This window comes from Lates calcarifer, linkage group LG11 (assembly GCF_001640805.2).
Source record: "Lates calcarifer isolate ASB-BC8 linkage group LG11, TLL_Latcal_v3, whole genome shotgun sequence".
Classification (NCBI taxonomy): domain Eukaryota; kingdom Metazoa; phylum Chordata; class Actinopteri; family Centropomidae; genus Lates; species Lates calcarifer.
Window position 1 is genome coordinate 5,607,942 of NC_066843.1, and position 20,317 is coordinate 5,628,258.

Sequence of the window (20,317 nt, forward strand, 5' to 3'; positions counted from 1 at the left end):
TATATATTATTCAGTAAGCTTTTATTTATAAGTGGTTAGGCAAAGGAGGTCTTAAACACAACAGAAAAGACAAGCTTCATTATTTGAATATGAATTAATAACACCTATTCTAATTATGTGTTACATTGTTTTATGTGACTATTTTTTAAGGACTGTGTTTCTATAGAAGCTGTACATGACCTATATCATGCTTGTGGCACACTGGTTCAGTTTTTTTTAATGACCAGTAGCTTAAAATAAGGCAAGATATACATGGTGGCAAAATCTTTCAAAGGGACCAGTATCTTACAAATGTTTCAGTGTTTGATGTGCAAGACAATGTACACATTTCTGTCAAAAAAAAAAGATCAATAAAAAGATACATAAAAAGCCTGTAATTAATTTCTTCTTTCTTCTCTTTAAAGAAATTTCTATTTCATGCTGACAAACTTAGAGTCTCACAAAAATATAAGTCTGGTTATATGGTATGCATATACTCTTCACAATCACACACTCACACACACATATACATATCCTTTCGCTCAGTCCTTCTCACAGTTCTACAACCCTGCTCAGTGCTCAGAGGGAGCACTCTCCTTAATTGCATTCCCCAGCCCATTGATTATTTTAATGGTATTCCATGCTACACAGTGGGTTTCTGCATGCCTGCACCACATCAAGGTCACATACAGTCTCCAGACAGGAAAATGGAAGCACTACATTCACTTTGTTTCCATCTGGAGCCCTGTAGGCTTGCTTTACATGATCAAATATAGCAATGACTGAGCATTGCCATTGTCAGTTTACATTAGGTTCAGAATAATTACATTCTAATTATAATAGATTCCTCTAATCCTCCACCACTACCTTTTCTACAATGATAACCTCATTTTAGGAATCATGGTCACATGGTCAAGGTTTTTTTTCCATTATAGGGGACATTCTTTTTATAATTCAGAATTACAAAGAGTTACAAAGAGTTACACCTGGTCTCTGCAAAAACATTTGTGCATTGGATCATTCTGTTCTGGTGTTCTGACATTTATCAGTGTGCCATGCCATTCATAATACCTGGCAGTGTACTGTCTCACCCTGACTGCATTTAGCATGACATTTGCATCTCCATGTGTTAAACAGTCAGTCATTAAACTGTCATCTTGCTCTTCAGACCATATTTTTTTCTGCCTGCAATTACCTTGAGAAATTTAATAGGGATGTGCAAATGTACTATGATGAGCTGTGACCATGGTGACACCATTGTTATTCTTCTCCTCTGTGTAGGAAGTCTGCTATGTTAAACTTGGTGAGTACAAGATGTCCAGATGCAATAAATATGTGTGTGTGTATGTAAATAACTGTGAATGAATACTTGACAGTAAATGATCATCAAACTGTGTTTTCTAATATGCATTGTACAGATATGGTGTAGCAAAGGTTACATTCTAAATATCATTATTATTATATCACTAAATTATAACTGAAATGAGTGACCAATTAGGGACCTGGAATAGAGTAGAGATATTTTCCTACATAATGTAGTACAACTGTGTAGTTGTAGCAGTAGTAATATTCTGATAAAGTCCTGTCAGTGTTTCAGTATTCCCAATATAATTTAACAGACATTATGCTTCTATTTTCAATACATTTGTATTTTACATCGAAAAACATTACACTGTAACGTTTAGCACAATGCCTGAGTAACTGGCATTAAATAAACATTATTCACTAAAGCATTGTGCATAGTAGGGGTAATGTTTTTTGTAAACTCTTCAAGTCCATTCCCACTCCTCCTGCCTCCTCAGTTCTTTATTTATTTCTTAATTCTCAGGCCTAATCCTTGCATGTTCAGTTTTTGTTCACATGTGCACGTTACTTCAAAACCATCAACCATTAGAACATAAATCTTGCCAACAACGTCTTGTTACCATACCAATTAATGTGCATATCATATATGGTAAATTTTATATTATACAATACATCTCAATAGCAAAGACTATTTATACCCTTTTTTTCTTATAGCCACGCAACTGATCAAACCAATAACAACCAAAAAAAAAGCAAATACCCTAAACATACAGGTCTAGAATAACCAATCAGCCTGTAGCATGTTTTTGTTTTATTTTTCTTATTTCTATGATAAAGAGGAGCAAATATGAAAGTCATCCCTATTGGGTATAATAAAAAGAGAACAGAAAACACATTAAATGTCATAGATTGTGATCACTTCTAGAAAGTCACTACGACTAATATTGTGTCCTTGTTATTAGATTCATTTATCGAGACTTCATTCTCTTCATCCTTCTCTCTTTCATTGCAGAGCTGGGACTCTCTATTCGCTTTGGGCCTTCTTTAGGTAGTCTGGCTCCACGCTGACCAGCTGAGAATCCTCAGTCACCTCCAACAGAGCCTCCATCTCTGGGCTGTCTACACTCACCAGCTCCCCTTCCTCCACCTCCACATGCACATCGAGCCCATTCTCCTCTCCGGCCGGCTGGCCCTCAGCCTCGGTCACCTCCACCATCTCTGTGTTCTGCACCATCTCCTCCTCCCCTTCTCGGATTTTCTTGACATGGAAAGTGAAGGGTGGCACACGATACACAGTGGTCTTGGAGCGAGCGTAGATCGTGTGGTCAGGGGTTAGGGACTTCTTCATCTTATCTTTGGAGCTCTTCATCTTTGCCCTGCGCTCCTGGTTGGGGGTCATACGGGTCCCAAGCTTGCCAATCTTCTTCTCCAGGCTGTGCTTAGTTTTTTCCAAATTATCACGGGTTCTTTGTCTTGTCTTCTCCAGGTTCTCGCGGGTTCTCTGCTTGGTCTTCTCCAAATTCTCCTTGGTCTTTAGTTTGGTCTTCTCCATTTTCTCTTTGGAGAAAGCTTTCTTTATGTTGTCCACTTGCTGCTTGGTGGAGCGTTGGAGGCGCTTGGTACGAGACTCTTCGATAATCTCCTCAATCTCCACCTCCTCATCGGAATTGAGATTGGCTGGGAGTCCCTCTTGTTCCTCCTCAGGTATCTGTTCAAGGCCCTCCACTGCTTTACCTTCAATTACTGTTTCTCCTGTCTTGGCCTTGGATGCCTTTGGGGTCTTCACTTGGTCCTGCAAAGATAAGAAAAACAGAAGACTGTAAACCACAGCAAGATTATATTAAGGGATCACAATGAGTGAAATTAATAACATTTTCACTTTGACATTTACTACAAAATTAGGAGTCATGGCGCTACACTGATTGTATTGTATGCTTAATGTAAATCATGGCATTTCATTGAATATGTCATGTGAAAATTATCAGCCTGAGAAAGTGAAGTTCATGGCCTTTGGATGAGAAAGGACATTGAAAATATGAGCATGATACCTCACAGATTCATGTGTTACCTAGTCACCCTAGTCTGTGCACCTAACAGTTCACTGCTTGTAGCTAGTGTAGTGTGCCATCTAGTGGTGTTAGGCATATGCCAAAGATTATGCGCCAACAAGGCTACATCCAGTTATTTCACACTTCATGGTCTTAGGAATATGAGAACTTTGGGTGGTGTGTATCATGTGACACCTCTCCTAAAAAATAATAAAACTATAGGACTTCAACAAAAACCTATATTAACTGCAGCTCTACAGTCATATTGAAACTAAAGCCAACAGGTTCTTACATCTAACCACAGCTGCATTTCCTGCCACTGTGCTATTACTTTTTCTATGAAATCTTAAATTCACACACTTTCATTGTTGTGACTTCAAGGTAGAATTTTCAGTCCAATCTAACAGTAAATAAAGACTACTTTCTGTTGACTTCACGGATAAAAATGTTTGGATAAAACATAGATTATCTTTCAATCACAGATGTTCTGTAATTTGTAATGCTGCTTTCATTTTACTGGAAATACTTTGTGGTTAAAACAGTTTCAATTTACTCTTGTAATTCAGAGAGCAGCCATACAGAAATTCACACCTGGTCAACAATATTTATATGTATAGATCTGAAAGCATACAGCAATTCAGAAATGTTGCCCTAAGTTGTAAAATCAATTGCAACAGTAAAGTGCCCAACAGTCTACAATTCCACAACGCACACAGAGATACAAGAGGGTTTTCCATGACATTTCTATAACTTTGTAACATCACTTGTTCAAGCAACAACCTATACTGCTGTAATGCTGACAGATGCCAATCAATCAGCACTGCAGCGACCATATTTCCCTGCTATTTGGCAGGACACTGTCAGTGTCAACTATCCACACAGGGAGAGGCAGAGCTATGCAAAGAATGTGATTCCGCCTAATAGGATGTCTATGACAACTAGAGGGATTAGTGGTCCCATCCCTGCTGCACCTCAGTGCCACACCTCACTGTTTCTCTTTGGATTTCATCATTGCGCCAACACAATCTTCACTGATTTTGTAGATACACTCGTTGTTAAATTGTAAGTCATAATAAAATTCTGATACAAATATGAAAAGTTATCATGGCTTTCCAACCTGAGTTGCTCATGCTATCATACAATATGAACTGAAGACCAGTGAAGGTTTTAGGAAGGCCAAAACTGATATTGATATTCTGTATTAATGCTAATTTTACATATTAGCAGGAAAGAGCAGAAGGTTCACAATCAAACAGAATGCACTCTTTACTCCTTTTCATCCAATACTGGCCTGCTGGAGAGTTGATGACATCAAGGAATGTGGTTATTGTCAGCTTGTTGCCTCATACAGACCGATTCCCCTACAGAACACAGGTGGGCTCAGTTATACAGAGATATACAGATGTTGCTGCTTGCTGATAGCAGATGTCTGTTTGTCTCAACACCTTTTCATTGGGATTATTGTAAAAACAGTTTAATAAGGCAGCAATAACTTGTCAAATTAATCAGCATCACCATGTCAACAGATCAAATTAATGCATCGCCTCTGACACAAGTGAGCATGTTCATCCTCAAATCTCATCTGAAGTGTAATCACTCTTTCTTCCCCATGTCTAGCTGTCACTTGAGATTAAATAATTTCTGGTTCCACTTTCTATGGCTGCATTTTTTGCAACACCTTCCCCTTTCCTTAACTCATGTGACACAACACACATGGGCTACATCCCCTTTCGCCTACATGCACTGCATTTTAACAAAAACCTGGTCCCTGAAGTATATCCCTCCATATTTTAACATGCAGGACAGTGGAGAGAGATAGATTAGAAAAGAAATGAGAGCAAACACACATGAAGATAGTAAAAAAATCGTTTCCAGTGTAGTTTAACCTACTATGAGTTTTTCTATTAAAAAGATTAAGACTGTCTCAGTTTGTCACAACACACACTACTAACTATACAGGAATAAATAACTTGCAATGTTGGGTTTTGTAATGCCCGGTTATTCAAATACTGCCATACAGTTCTATCACATAATGGACATTGCCTCCTTATCTGGCGCTGGGTATGGTGTGGGCCTGGCCGGCCCGCTCTGTATAGGTTTATTTTGGGCTGGCCTTTCCCTCTCTCTAGATTCCATCTTCCGTTCTCTGGCTACCAGCCACTGCAGCGTCCAGACCCCCACCACACAACACCCTCCCCTCCAGCACAGCAACAGATAAACACGGCGCTCTGTCACCGTGGCAACCACCTCCTCATGTTGTCGCTGGTGGGCGGTGAAGTTCTGCTAGAAAAACAGCTGACAACTATACAACAATACACTGACATGAGGCTCTTAGTTGCTGTGAGCGTATTATGACAAAATACTGCACCAGCTTTGTAGACATGAGCACTGAGAAAAAGTGAGGCTGAGCTAATAATAACATTAATGAGAGACATTTTTGAATCAGTGAGAGCACAGCCCTACCGCAACATTTTTCCATAGCTTTTATCAGAACAGTGTATTAATATCATGAACAACACTGAACAGGACAAATACACAAAGATAATTCAATGGAACTTGATTAAGATTTTAAAGACAAACCTACAGAGAGTAAACATGTTTACTCACAGTGACATAAAGTACAGAAAAAACACTGCACACTGTGAATAGCTGTGTCAGAAGCTGTTCAAGTGACATCATATGTCCCTGGCAAAACATGTTTGCTACTGTGGGGTAAATTTGGCTGGTGGGCTAAGCTAAGTGGCTAAGCCAATTTGTTAAGCTTACATTTTAAAAATATATATAAGTGCTTCTCTTGTGTTCCTGTAGAAAGTAACCCTTAGGAAAGACTCCCTGCGTGTAAAAATACACACGTACAAATGCATGAGTATGAGTATTCATGCTAACACGTGTACGCCCACCCTCACGCATACAGACATAGATGCAAAGGTTTTTCCATGAAGCCAAACTGTGAACACCTTTCATAAAAAGTAGCAGCTCTGATCCTTGAACAAGAAGTTTCCACAACCAATGGAAAAACAGCAGTGAAGTCATACAAAACAGGGAAACTACAGCATGGTCCAGGATCATCTAAATTTCATACCGTGTCTCACTAAAGCTATGTACTGCGTAATCAAGATCATCACTGCACAACTTAGTAATGTTTTCCTGAGAGGTACAACTTATTCCTTAAAACTGACAGAAATCAAAGTATTTTCATACTTGCTCAAGGAGTTTTCTAATAACTCTAATGGAGTATAGACTTGACAAACTACGTAATGGCCACAGCGTTTCTAAATTACCTTAAACCTAGTTTGGCGTTTCTCTCCTGCATTTTCTTGTTAGTTATTGGCAGACAAATAGATTGATACCAGTATCTGCAATAAGCTAATATCAATCGAAATTTATCAGCCAAAGATTTAAGTCACATTTTCAAAATGTTTTAATCTTTTATTAGACTTTCATGGCTTGGAACCAATAACCAAAAACAGAGAGAGCTTGTTGGAACATTTTGCTGTTTACATTCTTAAAACTTGAGTCAGTCCACAGTATCTGTGGAAATTGTGATTATATCAGCAAACTTTGTTTGGGTTTTTCTGCCTGATCACAAACCAAGAGAAGCTTGAGAACGGAGATGGTAAGTCCATTAGTGCGCCTGTGTTACCTTCTTCTCTCCTCCCACTTACCAGCAGTGGAAAAGTCAGAAGTCTGTGTGTGTATGTTTGCTGACAGATGCTGTGGGAATAGTGACTGCGTGTATGTGTGCTTTCCTCAATGAGAAAGAGGTCTGTTGCTGATGTTTTCCTAGTAAGAGTAGTGTGAATCATACCTCATGGAAAAGCTGGCTAGAATTAGTGAGAACTCTCTCTCTCTCCATTTTTATTTGCACGGACAAGCCAGCAACTGTCTGAGCCGTCTCTCAGAAAGAGACACAACACAGGAGATGCAATGAAAAAGTCCCAGCAGACTGAGGAGAGAGTATGGTAAACAGCTACAACCTATCAAGGAAAAGCAAGCAAAGCAGGACAAGAAGAAAAGAGACGTCATCTTTCCAAACACAACAATATTCTCAATCTAAAGTAAAAAACAACCCTTCAAAAATCCTTGAATCTAAAGCGTCCATGTTGCAACAGTAACACTTTCTCATTGTCTAAATATTATCAGAGGCAAAATGTTCTCTGTCTGACTCATACGAGGGCTTGGGGATAATTTTACTCACTGACTGTTTCCATGGACAACAGAGCAAACAGTTTTCTCAACCAGCACTATATAGAGACCACAGCAGCTTTGACTAAAGCCACAGGCATCTAACTTTCCCTACCACCTTCTTTGTCTTATCTGCTGCAAGACGACATCATTAATCCACCAATATGGTCCAATATTCTTGCTTGGTTACTTAAATATGTGATCATTGACAACTGTGGCAGATATTAACAGCATCAGTAAATTAATCAAGTTGCTACTTGAGCATGCAACTTTATTAAGGCAGGTATGTGAAGAATTACTACAAGCCTGATTAAAGATGTTTTTCCATCACTATGAATTGTAAGTTGGTTTTGTGGGTCACAGTTAATGCTATATACAATCATAATAATAAACACAGATAACCAGTGCATTAAAATATTAATCTGTTCACCTTGTTCTGTTCAAACTATAACACGTTATATCTGAATGTCACAATATATTAGATTAAAAAATATATATATTATTTTGAAAATGTATTATCCAAGTGTATTTAATAGATTATCAAATAAATATTCAGATTACAGTAGTGATCCGTAGTACATTATTCAAATCTAGGAAGATAAAGATAATATTCAGCTGTGACCGATTGCAAATACCAATAGTATTAAACTCCTTTTCTGTATTTAGAATAAACATAAGATTATTTCAGACATTACTATTCATTAACATAAGTTAATGAATTAACTTATGTTGCCAGCAGTTAGGAAATGTAGCAAGGTTGATTATTGTTAAGATAACAAATCCATGCACAACATTCACAGTCCTGATCCACATACATGCATGCAGACCAGCCACACACCATGCCTTTTGAGGCAGTGTGATGAAAGGCTTCTCCGGTGAGTCACAGGAGCAGCTGTCTGATCCTGTCCAGTCCTTGCAGCTGTGCACTTAGCTTTCACAATGAGTGATATCACTGACCCGTCTGCCCCTCCAGGATGGGAGAAGGCCAAATGAGAAACTGACATGAAACAGAGGTGGAGATTCATGTGTTGGAGCCCTGTGCAGGCCAGAATCACGATGCTTTGATCCCTAAAGAAGGCTCTGAGGCTAAAATAAGGACGCTAATGTACTCTGGTCATTAATATTGGTGCCTCCCACACTCTCCTCATTGAGGCTTGAACAATTCACAGAGGACTGGACCAGCTGCCTACCATTTCAGGCATGTTGGGGTTTATACAATGGAAATTCTGTTTCATTTTGCCTTTGAGAATGACCTGTGCTGGTGGCAACGTGTTTAAGTGTCTTGTGGGTAATAAGAGAGGGCCTCTGTATACACCACACAGACACCATGTTAAGTGTGCACCACAGGAAGGGAGTTCCTTGGGTTTTCTGTCACAGTGATTTGTGATTTCGGGGGAAGCCCTTTTCCACAGTTCAACCTTCCCACATTCACAATTCCGTAACCGCTGGAATCCCAGGGTCAGTCCCACGCAGAGACAGAAAATTTACTTTTCCATTCACACCTTGGTGTGAACTGGCAGCCGCAGTGCTGGAATATATTATATAACTCTCCCTTTCTCTCTAATGGTGCCATCCATATTGACACTGAAGGGGTACAGTAAATACAGTTTCAGCCAAATCAAACACAGCCACATCAAAGTTTCCATTCGTGTGCTTCAAAGATTGGAAAGTAGTTTAGGCACAAACATGAATTTACTCATCCTACTGCACTGACCATGACGATTTTGATGGTATTTTATTATTTTAATCTTTAAGTGAAAGAGGATGTTGCAGTTATTCATTGTATCCTTATTTTCTATGTAAAACACAAACAAACTCTCAACAGGGCATGAATAATTTCCAAATATGAATATAGTACTGGGCCCAGCTTTAGGAAACTATAATTACTGAATTACATTAGGACCAATCACTCCTGCAAAATAACACTTGTGGGAATGGGAAGGAATGCATCCAGCCAATCACAAACACTGCTTTGCTTTGTTCTCAGTTGAACTATTGTTTGTGTGAGACTGAAAAATACAACTGGGTCATTTTATATGGAAAAACTGACAGGCTGCATAGAGCTTTTATTCTGTCTTAGTTGATCAGGCGTGCAGCTATTTTAATCTAACATAACACAACAGCTTTGGTATCAAATTGCATAAAAAATTCCATTGTAAATTTAGCAGATCTGTTGTTGAATTAATCAAATATTATATTTAACTGATATGCTAACAATGCATTCCAGAGCTTTGGATGAATTCTTTCTTTCCCTCTGTACTGTAAACTTGTGTTTACCCCACAGCAGAACCTCAGAGAACCAAAGTAGACCTACACAGAGAATAAGTAAGCATACATCAAAGTTGCCTCTTGCACTGATATCATAATTTAAGCACTATTTGTATTATTTATATATTAATCATCCTAAACATCCATGTGCATGCAAAATCTAATCCCAAGGGTACCCAAAACCAACAAGGTATCCTAGCATGCTCTCTCTGACAGCCTATAACTCAAATACCAGTGACAAGAACGGCGAGCTGCCACTGAAGCAGTGGGAAACATACCACCAGTGTAACCTGACTGTTGCACTTTAGACTGAAGATTTACACAGACCAGACTTTACTTTCACACGTAATGTGTTAGGTTACAGGAATAACAGTAACCTATAATAGTGGTAAATGTGTGAATGCACCCTTAACAGCAACTTCTGGATTATTAAAATAAACGAACACTTTAAAAGGATGTCTCTAGATATGCAGAGAGGTACTTTTATTAGCAGTGTTTTGCCTGTAAAGAAACACTGACTGTGCTGTGAACAGTTGTCCTTGATAAATCTTTTTCAATTAAGCAAAACATTTAAAATTACAGCACCTATAGCACATTTATCTGGAAATACAGCCACACAAACATGTATATAATGCAATTAATCAATCAATTGCTGCTGCTGATAGCTAAATTCAGACTAACTCAATGAAACAGGACACTACACCATTCCATTGCATTGCTGCTTGTGTATTTATAATCAAAAGCAACATAGTGGTTTCCTTTAATATACCGACTCAGATAATTTGGCCACCTTTTTATTTTGGCAATGGCCTCGTAGATGAAGGCTGTGCCTACAAATCTTGGAATAAACAGCACGGAGGGTATCAGCAGAGTTGTGATGTAGTATGAGGACACATTTCTGTTAGCCAGCCAAGAAGCTGGATGACAACTACAACTGTTCAAATTGAGGGAGTGACCTGATCGGTCTCCCAGCTGGTAAATCCTGTCTGCTGCTGTGGGATTGGGATGTTCAGTGAGATGGGAAGGCAGATCGGGCAACAGGGAACATAAAATTAGGTTTTTTTTTTTGTTTTTTTTTTTAATGGGGGCAACTCGGAGTGTCCTCTTGCAGACCTGGAGAAACAGCTCACAACAAAACAGCTGGATTATACAATGTTATGCACAGGCAGATGTAATCACGCATGCACACAGAACACTAGCGCATATTCATGGTGCCTGACTGAGAGGTATTTTTTTGGTGCAAAGCAGTGTGTAACTAATAAACCAAAGTGAATAAAATACACTACCAGGATTTCTGTGGAATTCATCTAGTTAAATTAAACACTATTTATGACTTTTGCAATATCACATAGAATGCAATTTCATACCTGTTTCACTGTCATACCAACCAAAGTATGAAAGTGTGATGAAAACCTTTAATGAATTCAAGTTCATTTACGTTTTTTGCTAAAATAATTCCCCATTATGAGACAACGAACTTACAAGTTAATGTAGGTAACAGCGATTAATTTTTTTGCCACAGGCCCAATGGTGCCCCAGCTATGCCATGTAAATAACACATAGTCTAAAAGTGCTGTGGGAGACTACTGCATAACAAAACCAAAAAAACAAATAAATTAGACAAGCAGATCTATTAATAGCCAATAATAATATTTATATACAGGCATGTGCAGTGATACCACATTTGGGAACAGCAGGGATCCTCTTTCCGCTATACACGCTTGATATCCTTATGACAGGAATGCAGGAAAGGCTAAAGTAACTGTATCAGCAAATCCACCTTCTATATCTCAGACACACCCACACACCACAAAGTGTTGTACACTTGATCAGAGAAAGCATGGCATGGAGCAAATGTACTGTATGTGAGTGTACGAATTTAGAATTTCAGAATGAAATTCCTTTTTGCTTTGCAAAAGAAAGAAACCAGAAAAATGAGGTGAACAATAGTAAAGGATGCTGGCCAGTACACAAGGGACATGAAAGACAGAAGGGCTTTTGAAAGCAAGGACAATGGTTTTGATCTTTCCAATATATAAAAGATTAATTAGAACAAAACTAAAAAAGGATTGTTTTTACTTTGGATTGAACTCACTTGTTCCTTGTACTGCTCAAAAATGTGTATGAAAATAGAAAGAGAGAGACAAAGACGGAGAGGCGGAGAGAGACAGGATCAGGGCATTACAGCACCCAAATTTGGTGCCAAAATATGCCAAAAGAAACACAGTTCGGCTCCAAGATGTCGCTGATTGCTGCTAAAACAAATGGGATGAAAGGGTGAGACAAGCACAGGAACTGAAAGCTTGACTGTAAAGGAACAGTTTGACATTTGGGAAGTACACTTCTTTAGTTTTTTTGTCAAGAGTTATACGAGAAAATTGAACTCTCAATTCTGTATAGTAAATATAAACTACTATAAGATAAACTACGATAGATACAAAGATTTTCACACTTTTTGGGGGGTTAAACAAAACAGGGCATAATGTGTTAATTATTTTTGTTTTTAATTTTTTTCACCTTTGGACGGAGCCAGGCTGTCTTTCACCTTCTGTTTTCAGTCTTAATGCTAAGCTATTCCCACCATCTGCTTGTGGTGGCTTCATATTTGCCATACACACCTAAGAGTGGTATCAATCTTCTCATCTAACTCTCGGCATGTAGGCGAATAAACCTGTTTCCCAGAATGAGAAGTACTATTCCTTTAACAATCTTCATAAGACCCTTTTGACGAGATGTGGGGCAGGTGTCTTCAGAATTTAACTCATTCTTTTTCATTACTGTTTTCTCTGATGCCCAGTTCTCAGAAATAATTGTTGTCTCAAAGTAATAGTTCATTATGGACATCTTCGCTTACTTTAGTAGATGTGTATATCTGAAATGTTTTTTCTTTATCACATAAGCCATGGTTTAAGCAACCCACATGAACAACTGGACAACTTTTTACATGCAGGGGCTCACACGCCACTGAGTACTGGAACTCAGTGCTGGCTCGACACAGTAGCTGACATGCAATAGTGAAATGTGGAGCCTTTCAGATATCTTTCCACTCGCCCGGTAACGGAGGAGAGCAGCAGGAGCGAAATACAGAGAGAAGAGACCAGAAGGGAATGACATAGCATACAAGTACTGTAGCAAATACTGAATGAGCTGCGCCCCTTAGTTCTGGATTCGAATTCTGAGTGGGAGTAAAATGGGCTAAGTCGAGAAACTGAGAAGTGGGGAGGAGGACCAGTGGGTATCTTGGCAGAAGTAGCACAGAGATGCCAGCAGAGTGAATCACAGCACTAACTTGGTGCTGCTAGTCGAGTGCTTTTGGTACTCCTTCCATTGCTTGCAACGGGCTAGCTAAGTGCTTCATAACTATCCTCTCTGCAATGACGCTGAGGTCTGATTTATGCCTGGAAACAAAGAATCAGAGAGCTGAGGTGGCCAAAAGCTTTGGCTGTATGTCTGCAGAAAGTGGAATTGAGTTATTACACAGTCTGGGCCAGGTCAAAAGCTATTAAAGAAAAGTGGGCTTAGGCTGGTGGAGTGGCGAGGCTTGTTGGCTGTGATCTGAGCTCTGGAAGGTTTGTGAAGTTGGTGTGGAATAAGTAGACTGTAACTGAGAAGTCTTACATCTCTCTGATAGAGTTGACCACATGGCTATCACTGTCCTTGAACTGCAGCCAAACACCCTGATCCCAGACACACAGCAGTACTGTCTCACACTCTGATAGACATGTACTATCACATTGCATAAACTAGATTAGTTCACATAATCAAACAGATAATGTGCATTATAAAACACATACACATGACCCCCAGTTCTGATGGCAGTTTTAAGTATGGGATTAAAGCACACGTTCCTTCTTAGTAAATGAACTGAAATGAGAACTAACACTGGTACATGTGTTTCATGGAACTATGTTGTTTAACTACTGAATATGAAGAAGAATTATTTTCATAATCGATTAATCTGCAGATTATATTCTCAAATAATCATTTACTCTATAAAATATCAGAAAACAGTGTATAACATCTACCATTATTTCTCATAGCCTGACTTGATGTCATAAAATGTCATGGTTTAAATGTCACGACAAATTAATTGCCAGTGGTTGAAATGCATGCATGAAAAAGATCGGCATGTAGCCTGGGCCATCTGCCTGGGGACTGGCAACTCTTTGTAGGGCGGTGCCTAAGCCTAAGTCAGGCACACTCTGCTGTCATTTGTAATATTTGTGGAAAGAAGTGCTGGGGCTACTGTAAGGACTACTGTCACACAGCAGGACCCCTCTTCTGTACAAGTCTCTTACTGTTGCCTGGGCAGCCCATATGGAAGCTGTGGAGGGCTGAGCTAAGAGGGAACCTGAGCCAGCTAAGGTTTTAAGACAGCATCGGTTTGAAGCAACTGAAAGCCTTGACAATTGGTGGACACTGGTGTAGATGTGCCTGGTCTGTCTGAGGATGAGCAGGAGGCTCAGCGATCAAGATGAAACCATTTTACTTTCCTGTTGTCAGCCAAACTAGACAGTTTGGTTTGGGTAGCTGGACAAATAAAACATCTGAATAAATCTCTTTGGGCTCTCTTGGAATACGTGTTTTTCATTGTCTTCCTAATATTTCAGACACCAACCAATTAATCGATAAATTGAGAAAATAATCCACAGAAACATTGATAATGGAAATAATGGTCATTTACAAGCACAATGCCTTTATTAGTGGAATATGGAGCTGCTGCAGAAACAGAAAGCCTCTAGAGGGACATTTAACAATTTGCAATGATAATATGACCAGTATTATGCATCATAAAAGCCACAATATCATCTATAAACCATTCTATCAGAATTGCATTATTGTTGTTAACAGCTTTTGTCTAGGTTTATTTCCTGACAGCTATTGCTGTTAGAAAACTCTGCGAGTACAACAGGAAATTGGTCCAGTGCCTGGCAATGTGAGTTTAACAGGAAATGGGGAAACAAACTTGGACTCAATTAGAATGATTATGTTTGTTTCTCTTGAGAAGATCTATAAAAGGACAACAATATCATATGAATCACAGTCAGGGAAGAAACATGCAGGGAGGGTGTGAAAACAGGGCTTGACTGGACATTTGTGCTCCACAGAGCTGTGATGACAGGCTGGCTGTGCCTTGTGCAGTAGGGAGACCCTCAGCTGCTGCAAGGACACTCACAGTCAGGGGCTTGTTATTCTAAAACCCCAGCTTTGCAACTCCACAGAGACACCACCCGCGAGGGGGGAAATGTTCAACAGTTGTACCTACCATACTTTTCAAATTCTAAGTAGTCTTGATGATTGTAATGAGAATTGTACTTCACAGATTTCTCTGTCCAAATATGATCACAGCGAGGCCAGTTCATATTCCAGTCTCATGACAAACCACAGTAACAGTGTTTCACTATTATTCAAATGTACATAGACATTGACATTGTTTTGCATATCTGATATGCAGTGGTGGAATGTAACTTAGCACACTTACTTTATCCACTGAAGATACCATGCTAACCAGAGATGAGGCCATCTCATCTTGTATTACCACAGTGTGATAGTGAGTCACTACACAAACTTGCCCTCAGTCCAAAATGAGACAATGAAGTAGTAGCACTGCCCAGAGGCTGTATTTTGTCTTATAAATGCAACAATGGCTGAAGCTCTTAAGCTGTTAATGCTAATGTTGGCTGTGAAGCTATAGCAAAGACTTAGATATAACACCTTTAAGTATATTAGTAATATTCAGTACATTTGTTGAGGTAAAAAGTGGAATACGTGACTTTTACTACATACATTCTGACACTGTAGTATTGCTACTTTTACTTCAGTAAAGGATCTGAATACTTGCTCCACCCCTGCTGATGCGTCTTCACTGCCACACCCTGCTGTTGCCAGGGGATCCTGCGTACCACCATCATTGACGGTTTAATTATAAAGCATCATCATCAAAGTCTTTCCGGCTAGAAATCCTGAGTTATGTGGCTATTCTCAGAGTGCACAGACAGAGAAAGAAAAATCCAGCACCTGCAGTTAAAGCCAGGATCAGCTTAACAGAGTACAAAGTCCATTACAACAAAAGTAATGCTATGAAAATATTTCACTTGTCTTACTCATATTCTAGCCCTGTTTGACATTGACACTGCAGGTGAAAGCCAATATTGGTGAGGAATGGCCACACACACACACACACACACACCACACACACACGCACAGGCAGGTATTTCTATACTTGTGAGGGCACATCCATGGACGTTTGCCGTAAAATAAGCCATAACCTCTACATGCCTAAGTCTAACCCTGATCTCATCCTTAACCTAATTCTAATTCTAAACTTAACCCACTCCATCACATTAACACACAAACACACAGTGGAAAGTGGTGAAACCTGACTGAGAGCCAGTGTTGATTTGCAACGCTGCCAATAACTGACCAGCCTGCCGGTCTATTAAACCGGACACGGTGCAGCCATCCTCTGGCAGTAAATAGACCGTGGGAGCCCGAAACAGCTACTGCAACATGGAAGCTACAGCTCTTACAACTGCTCTGTAAACGTGACAGCCACCGAGTTTAGATGGTGATAAGAGCATTACAGTTACAGTGATATCAACAGGAAGTCAGTTATGCTGTGCCAATCCAAACAAAAAAACATTAAAATATAAAGCTTTATAAATAGTGCAAGATTCTGAAAGAAATTCCACATCTGCAAACCCTTAAATGTACAGTATCCCACACTGACAATTCCACACATTCACTTGAAAAGGTTTGCAGTAGGCCATACAGTGGCCCAAACAGCAGGAGGCACCTGCTTTGCAGAGTAATTTATTAAGGCCTAGTGTCTATGATTGGATTTCTGCTAGATACCGATAGTGTAACATGCTCCCACAGTGGATATCCCAGGAGGGGGAAGTGAAAAAGTTTGTGCCTGCCAATGCAGATTCTGAAGTAAGCTCTACTCACGAGAGGCTTGCAACTCGCAGATTCACTGTTACTAATGTTTTTTTTAAAGAAAATCTTCTCTCTTTACCAGCCAGCAAATTGCAGAGGTTATGATGTGATGTGCATAAGGTGACAACTTCTGACAACTTCTCTGCTTCTCCTAAATTAAAACTGACCCATCCTCTATATGAACAACTGGTGTTCTTAGGTATTCAAGTGTGGACTTGAGCACCATGCATGTATGAATGTTAAGTGTGTTCCACTTCTGAGAAATCTTCATAATAAAAACTACATCTTCATCTTACATGGCACAGCCTGCCAACTATCTGTCCTCTGGGGTGGGGCGTTGGTTCTGTCTCAAGTAGCCCCTCATGCCAGTGTTTATAGGGCTTATATTTTTATTTACCCCCACCAGTCTTTATATAGTTTCACTGGGTAATCATGAAGTCCCGTGGAGTGGGAGAGGCCACTACCTGCCTTCATTTTTCCATAGAAGCTACTGGTATTCCCCTCACTGGTGAGAGGAGGAATCCACCTCTCACTGAACACAAATTGTGCAACAGCTTCTAAATAGAGGAGCACAGTGTCTGATACTTGGCAAACATTACAGCCTCATTTAAGTTTTAGGAAAAAGTGACTTTGTCATTTATGTCATGGAAACCACAGAGGTGAAGCTTTAGCCAGCATCCTGCACCCTGACAGTTTACTAGCTAAAGCTAATTCAGTCCTGCAATTAATCTTACATTAGTTACCAGTTATGATGTTCAGCTTGTGTTGAGACTGTTTTTAAGAGATGCAGATTCAACTTCATGGTCATTTTGGAAGCTGCAGTTTCAGATAAATGTTTCTACCATTTTCTCCATCCAAACAGAAACGCCCCTCTGTATAATGCAACACACTTCAACTTCATTAAGATAAGATTTATTGCAGGACCCTTTTTCATTTGCACCATGAAGGTTCACCCCATGCCACAATGTGACTCTTTCTCACTGTCTGATGAGATAATGTCAAAACGTTGCTCTGATGCTCTGATAGCTTTTCAGGTGCTTTTCACACTTCCTCCTAAACTTCCCTCATGATGTGGGGAATGCAACACACCCCTTTTGGGGGGCAACATGTACTGTGAGTGTAATTTTAGCGAATTCACATTAATAGTCACATGTGAACTATGAATCATCACCATGTTTTAGAAAAAATATTACTATCATATGATGAAAAAGAACAAGCTCATACACCTACTGCACCTCTGAGTATGCCCCCCCATCCCTTCACCTGGTAGATGAGGACTTTGAAGTTGCGTCTCTTGAGCAGCTCGTTCTCGTTGCTCTCCAGCTTCTTGATCTGGCCCGCCTGCTTCTCCAGGTTGCTGCGCACTGTTTTGACGTTGACACTGACTTTGCGTACCTTTTCCAGCATTTTGTTGACAGTGTTGGCTGTGCCTACGTGGTTCTTAGACAACTTAGCCAGCTCCCCTTGGATGGTTGACACCGACTTCTCCATGGCTTCCTGTCTGGCCTCGAGGCCGTTCTGGGTCTGCTGGATCTGGTCCACCACCCCGATGATCTTATCAAGCAGAGACAGGACCATGACCCCGTTCATCTGGGCTTCGCTCTTGCCTCCAGAGCCAGTGGCCAGCACCAGGTCCACCTCCTCAGCAGGGTCATCGTCGTCCACTGCTGGCTCCGTGGCGGCACCCACCAGAGCTACCTCTTCATCATCATAAGCCACTTCTGCCAGGGCTGTGTGCTCCTTCTTGACACCTGTGTCCGCCATGGCTGTCAACTCCGAATGCAAACTGTTTGTGCACTCACTACAGATAAAAATACACAACTGAAATACAACCTGCAGGAGCCACGCTGCACAGAACTCAGTCTCTAATCCTTTTTTCCTTTCTTTCAGACAACTTTCTATAGCACTTGTTTGCCTCCTCCTAGTCTACTTTACAGTTTAACTTTCTCTTCACCCTCGATCTCTCACACTCTACCCTCTCAGTCTCTCTCTGCCTCTGCTCTGGGATGCAAGCCAGCCAAGGGGAGTAGGGCCTCTCACAGCTAAGGCATGTGTGCCCTGACTCAAATGCCTCTGCTCCTTGTGAAACCACCCCGTCAAACTTTTCCCTTCCTACACCCGGCCCCCACCCCCCGGCTTCCCTTTTGCCGCTGGGGCTCCACCCTGTTCTGTCCCCAAGGATATCTCCAGACTCCACCTCTCATGGCGACATGACACTCCTCTCTGACAGGGAAAGGTGAGGGCCACCACAGGCAAGATTGAGCACCACAGAAAGACATCAGCCTCTGTCAGAGAAAGGTGACAACTGAAGTTCACAGGCTCTGAAATTTGGTCAAAGGAAAAAAATATAGACATTAGAAATCTAACAGGTAATAAAGTTTTACATTGAAAATGCATGCTGTACTGTATGTCCAACTGTTGTGCTCTCTGTATGGTATGGACAATGTTGCAATTTATTATAATTCTTCTCACTGTCATTTTTAAAATCGCGTGGAAAGAGAAGTTGTGTTTAAAAGCAACCTTCCATGTTTGACAAATAATTTATTACATCTATGATTAAAAGTAAGCAATGTCTAAATCCTCTGATCAAACAAAGAGTAAAAAACAAATGGAACTAAGCAACTTTTCAACCAACTGATCTTAAGACTGAATCTAAACTGTGAGATCAACATACAAAGATAGAGCTGCAGTATTGATAAGCAACTGGTATTAATATCTGTATTATTCCCTGTGCTGAATGTGGAGTGGCAGTCTCTAACTGTGAGCAATAAGCATGACTATTACATCAAATTGGTCAATTAAAGTAATTCTCTCTGACAGATTCTGTTCGACAAATTATTTTGAAAATATTCCTCGGAAGTCTTACTAGACAGTCATGCGTGACTTATTGTTCATTTAACAGCTCTTTCTTGAATATAAATCTCACAATTATTGCTACTTCCTCTGTTATTTGTGGTTAACACACTAACCAAGAACTGTAGTTATTCATATTATGCTGATTTTACTGATATTTATGGAGTTGACAGTTGACATAAATGTATTTACAATCACGCCCTCTAGCGGTCACAACAATCAACGTCAATGCAGGGATACTAGCATACTCTCAATTTTGCGGAGTATCATAAGTATTCACATTTTGTACAGTATGTACCCTATCTGTATTGATAATGTAGACACCATATTGAGAAACAACATGTAATATATTCCAAGCCGTTCTAAAATAAATAGTACTTTTGTTAAAACATTTAGCCATCCTCCATTTCGCCTACCTGATTGGCGTTGAGGTCGATAACGGCGAGGGTCATACGGCAGGTACCCTTAACGAGCTAATGTTATCACGACAGCTTGCGAGCTTGTCCACCAACAAACAACCGTACAGTACAGCGTTAAGTAAAATGAATGACCCATAATCCGTAAAAATAACAATGTTCTTTGATAGGTTAATTAGCTAACGAAGCTGAACGTTAAATGCTGCCCTCTAGTGGCTACGGTGAGCAATGAGAACTTAATTCCACTGCTGTCAAGTCAGACATAACAGCATAGCGATACGTCCGGGTGAAATATTCAAAATAAGAGTCACAAAATAAACAAAA

At 40.0% G+C, this 20,317-nt stretch overlaps 1 protein-coding gene across 1 annotated transcript; it reads right to left on the reverse strand.

Moving 5' to 3' along the window:
* Positions 1-4: 4 nt before the first annotated feature.
* cavin1a (caveolae associated protein 1a) lies at positions 5-18,935 on the reverse strand. Its single transcript, XM_018702595.2, has 2 exons — positions 17,988-18,935; positions 5-3,076 (listed from the first exon to the last, which is right to left on the reverse strand). The coding sequence occupies exons 1-2, from the start codon at positions 18,486-18,488 to the stop codon at positions 2,309-2,311; spliced, it is 1,269 nt and encodes a 422-aa protein (XP_018558111.1). The 5' UTR covers positions 18,489-18,935; the 3' UTR covers positions 5-2,308.
* Positions 18,936-20,317: the final 1,382 nt, after the last annotated feature.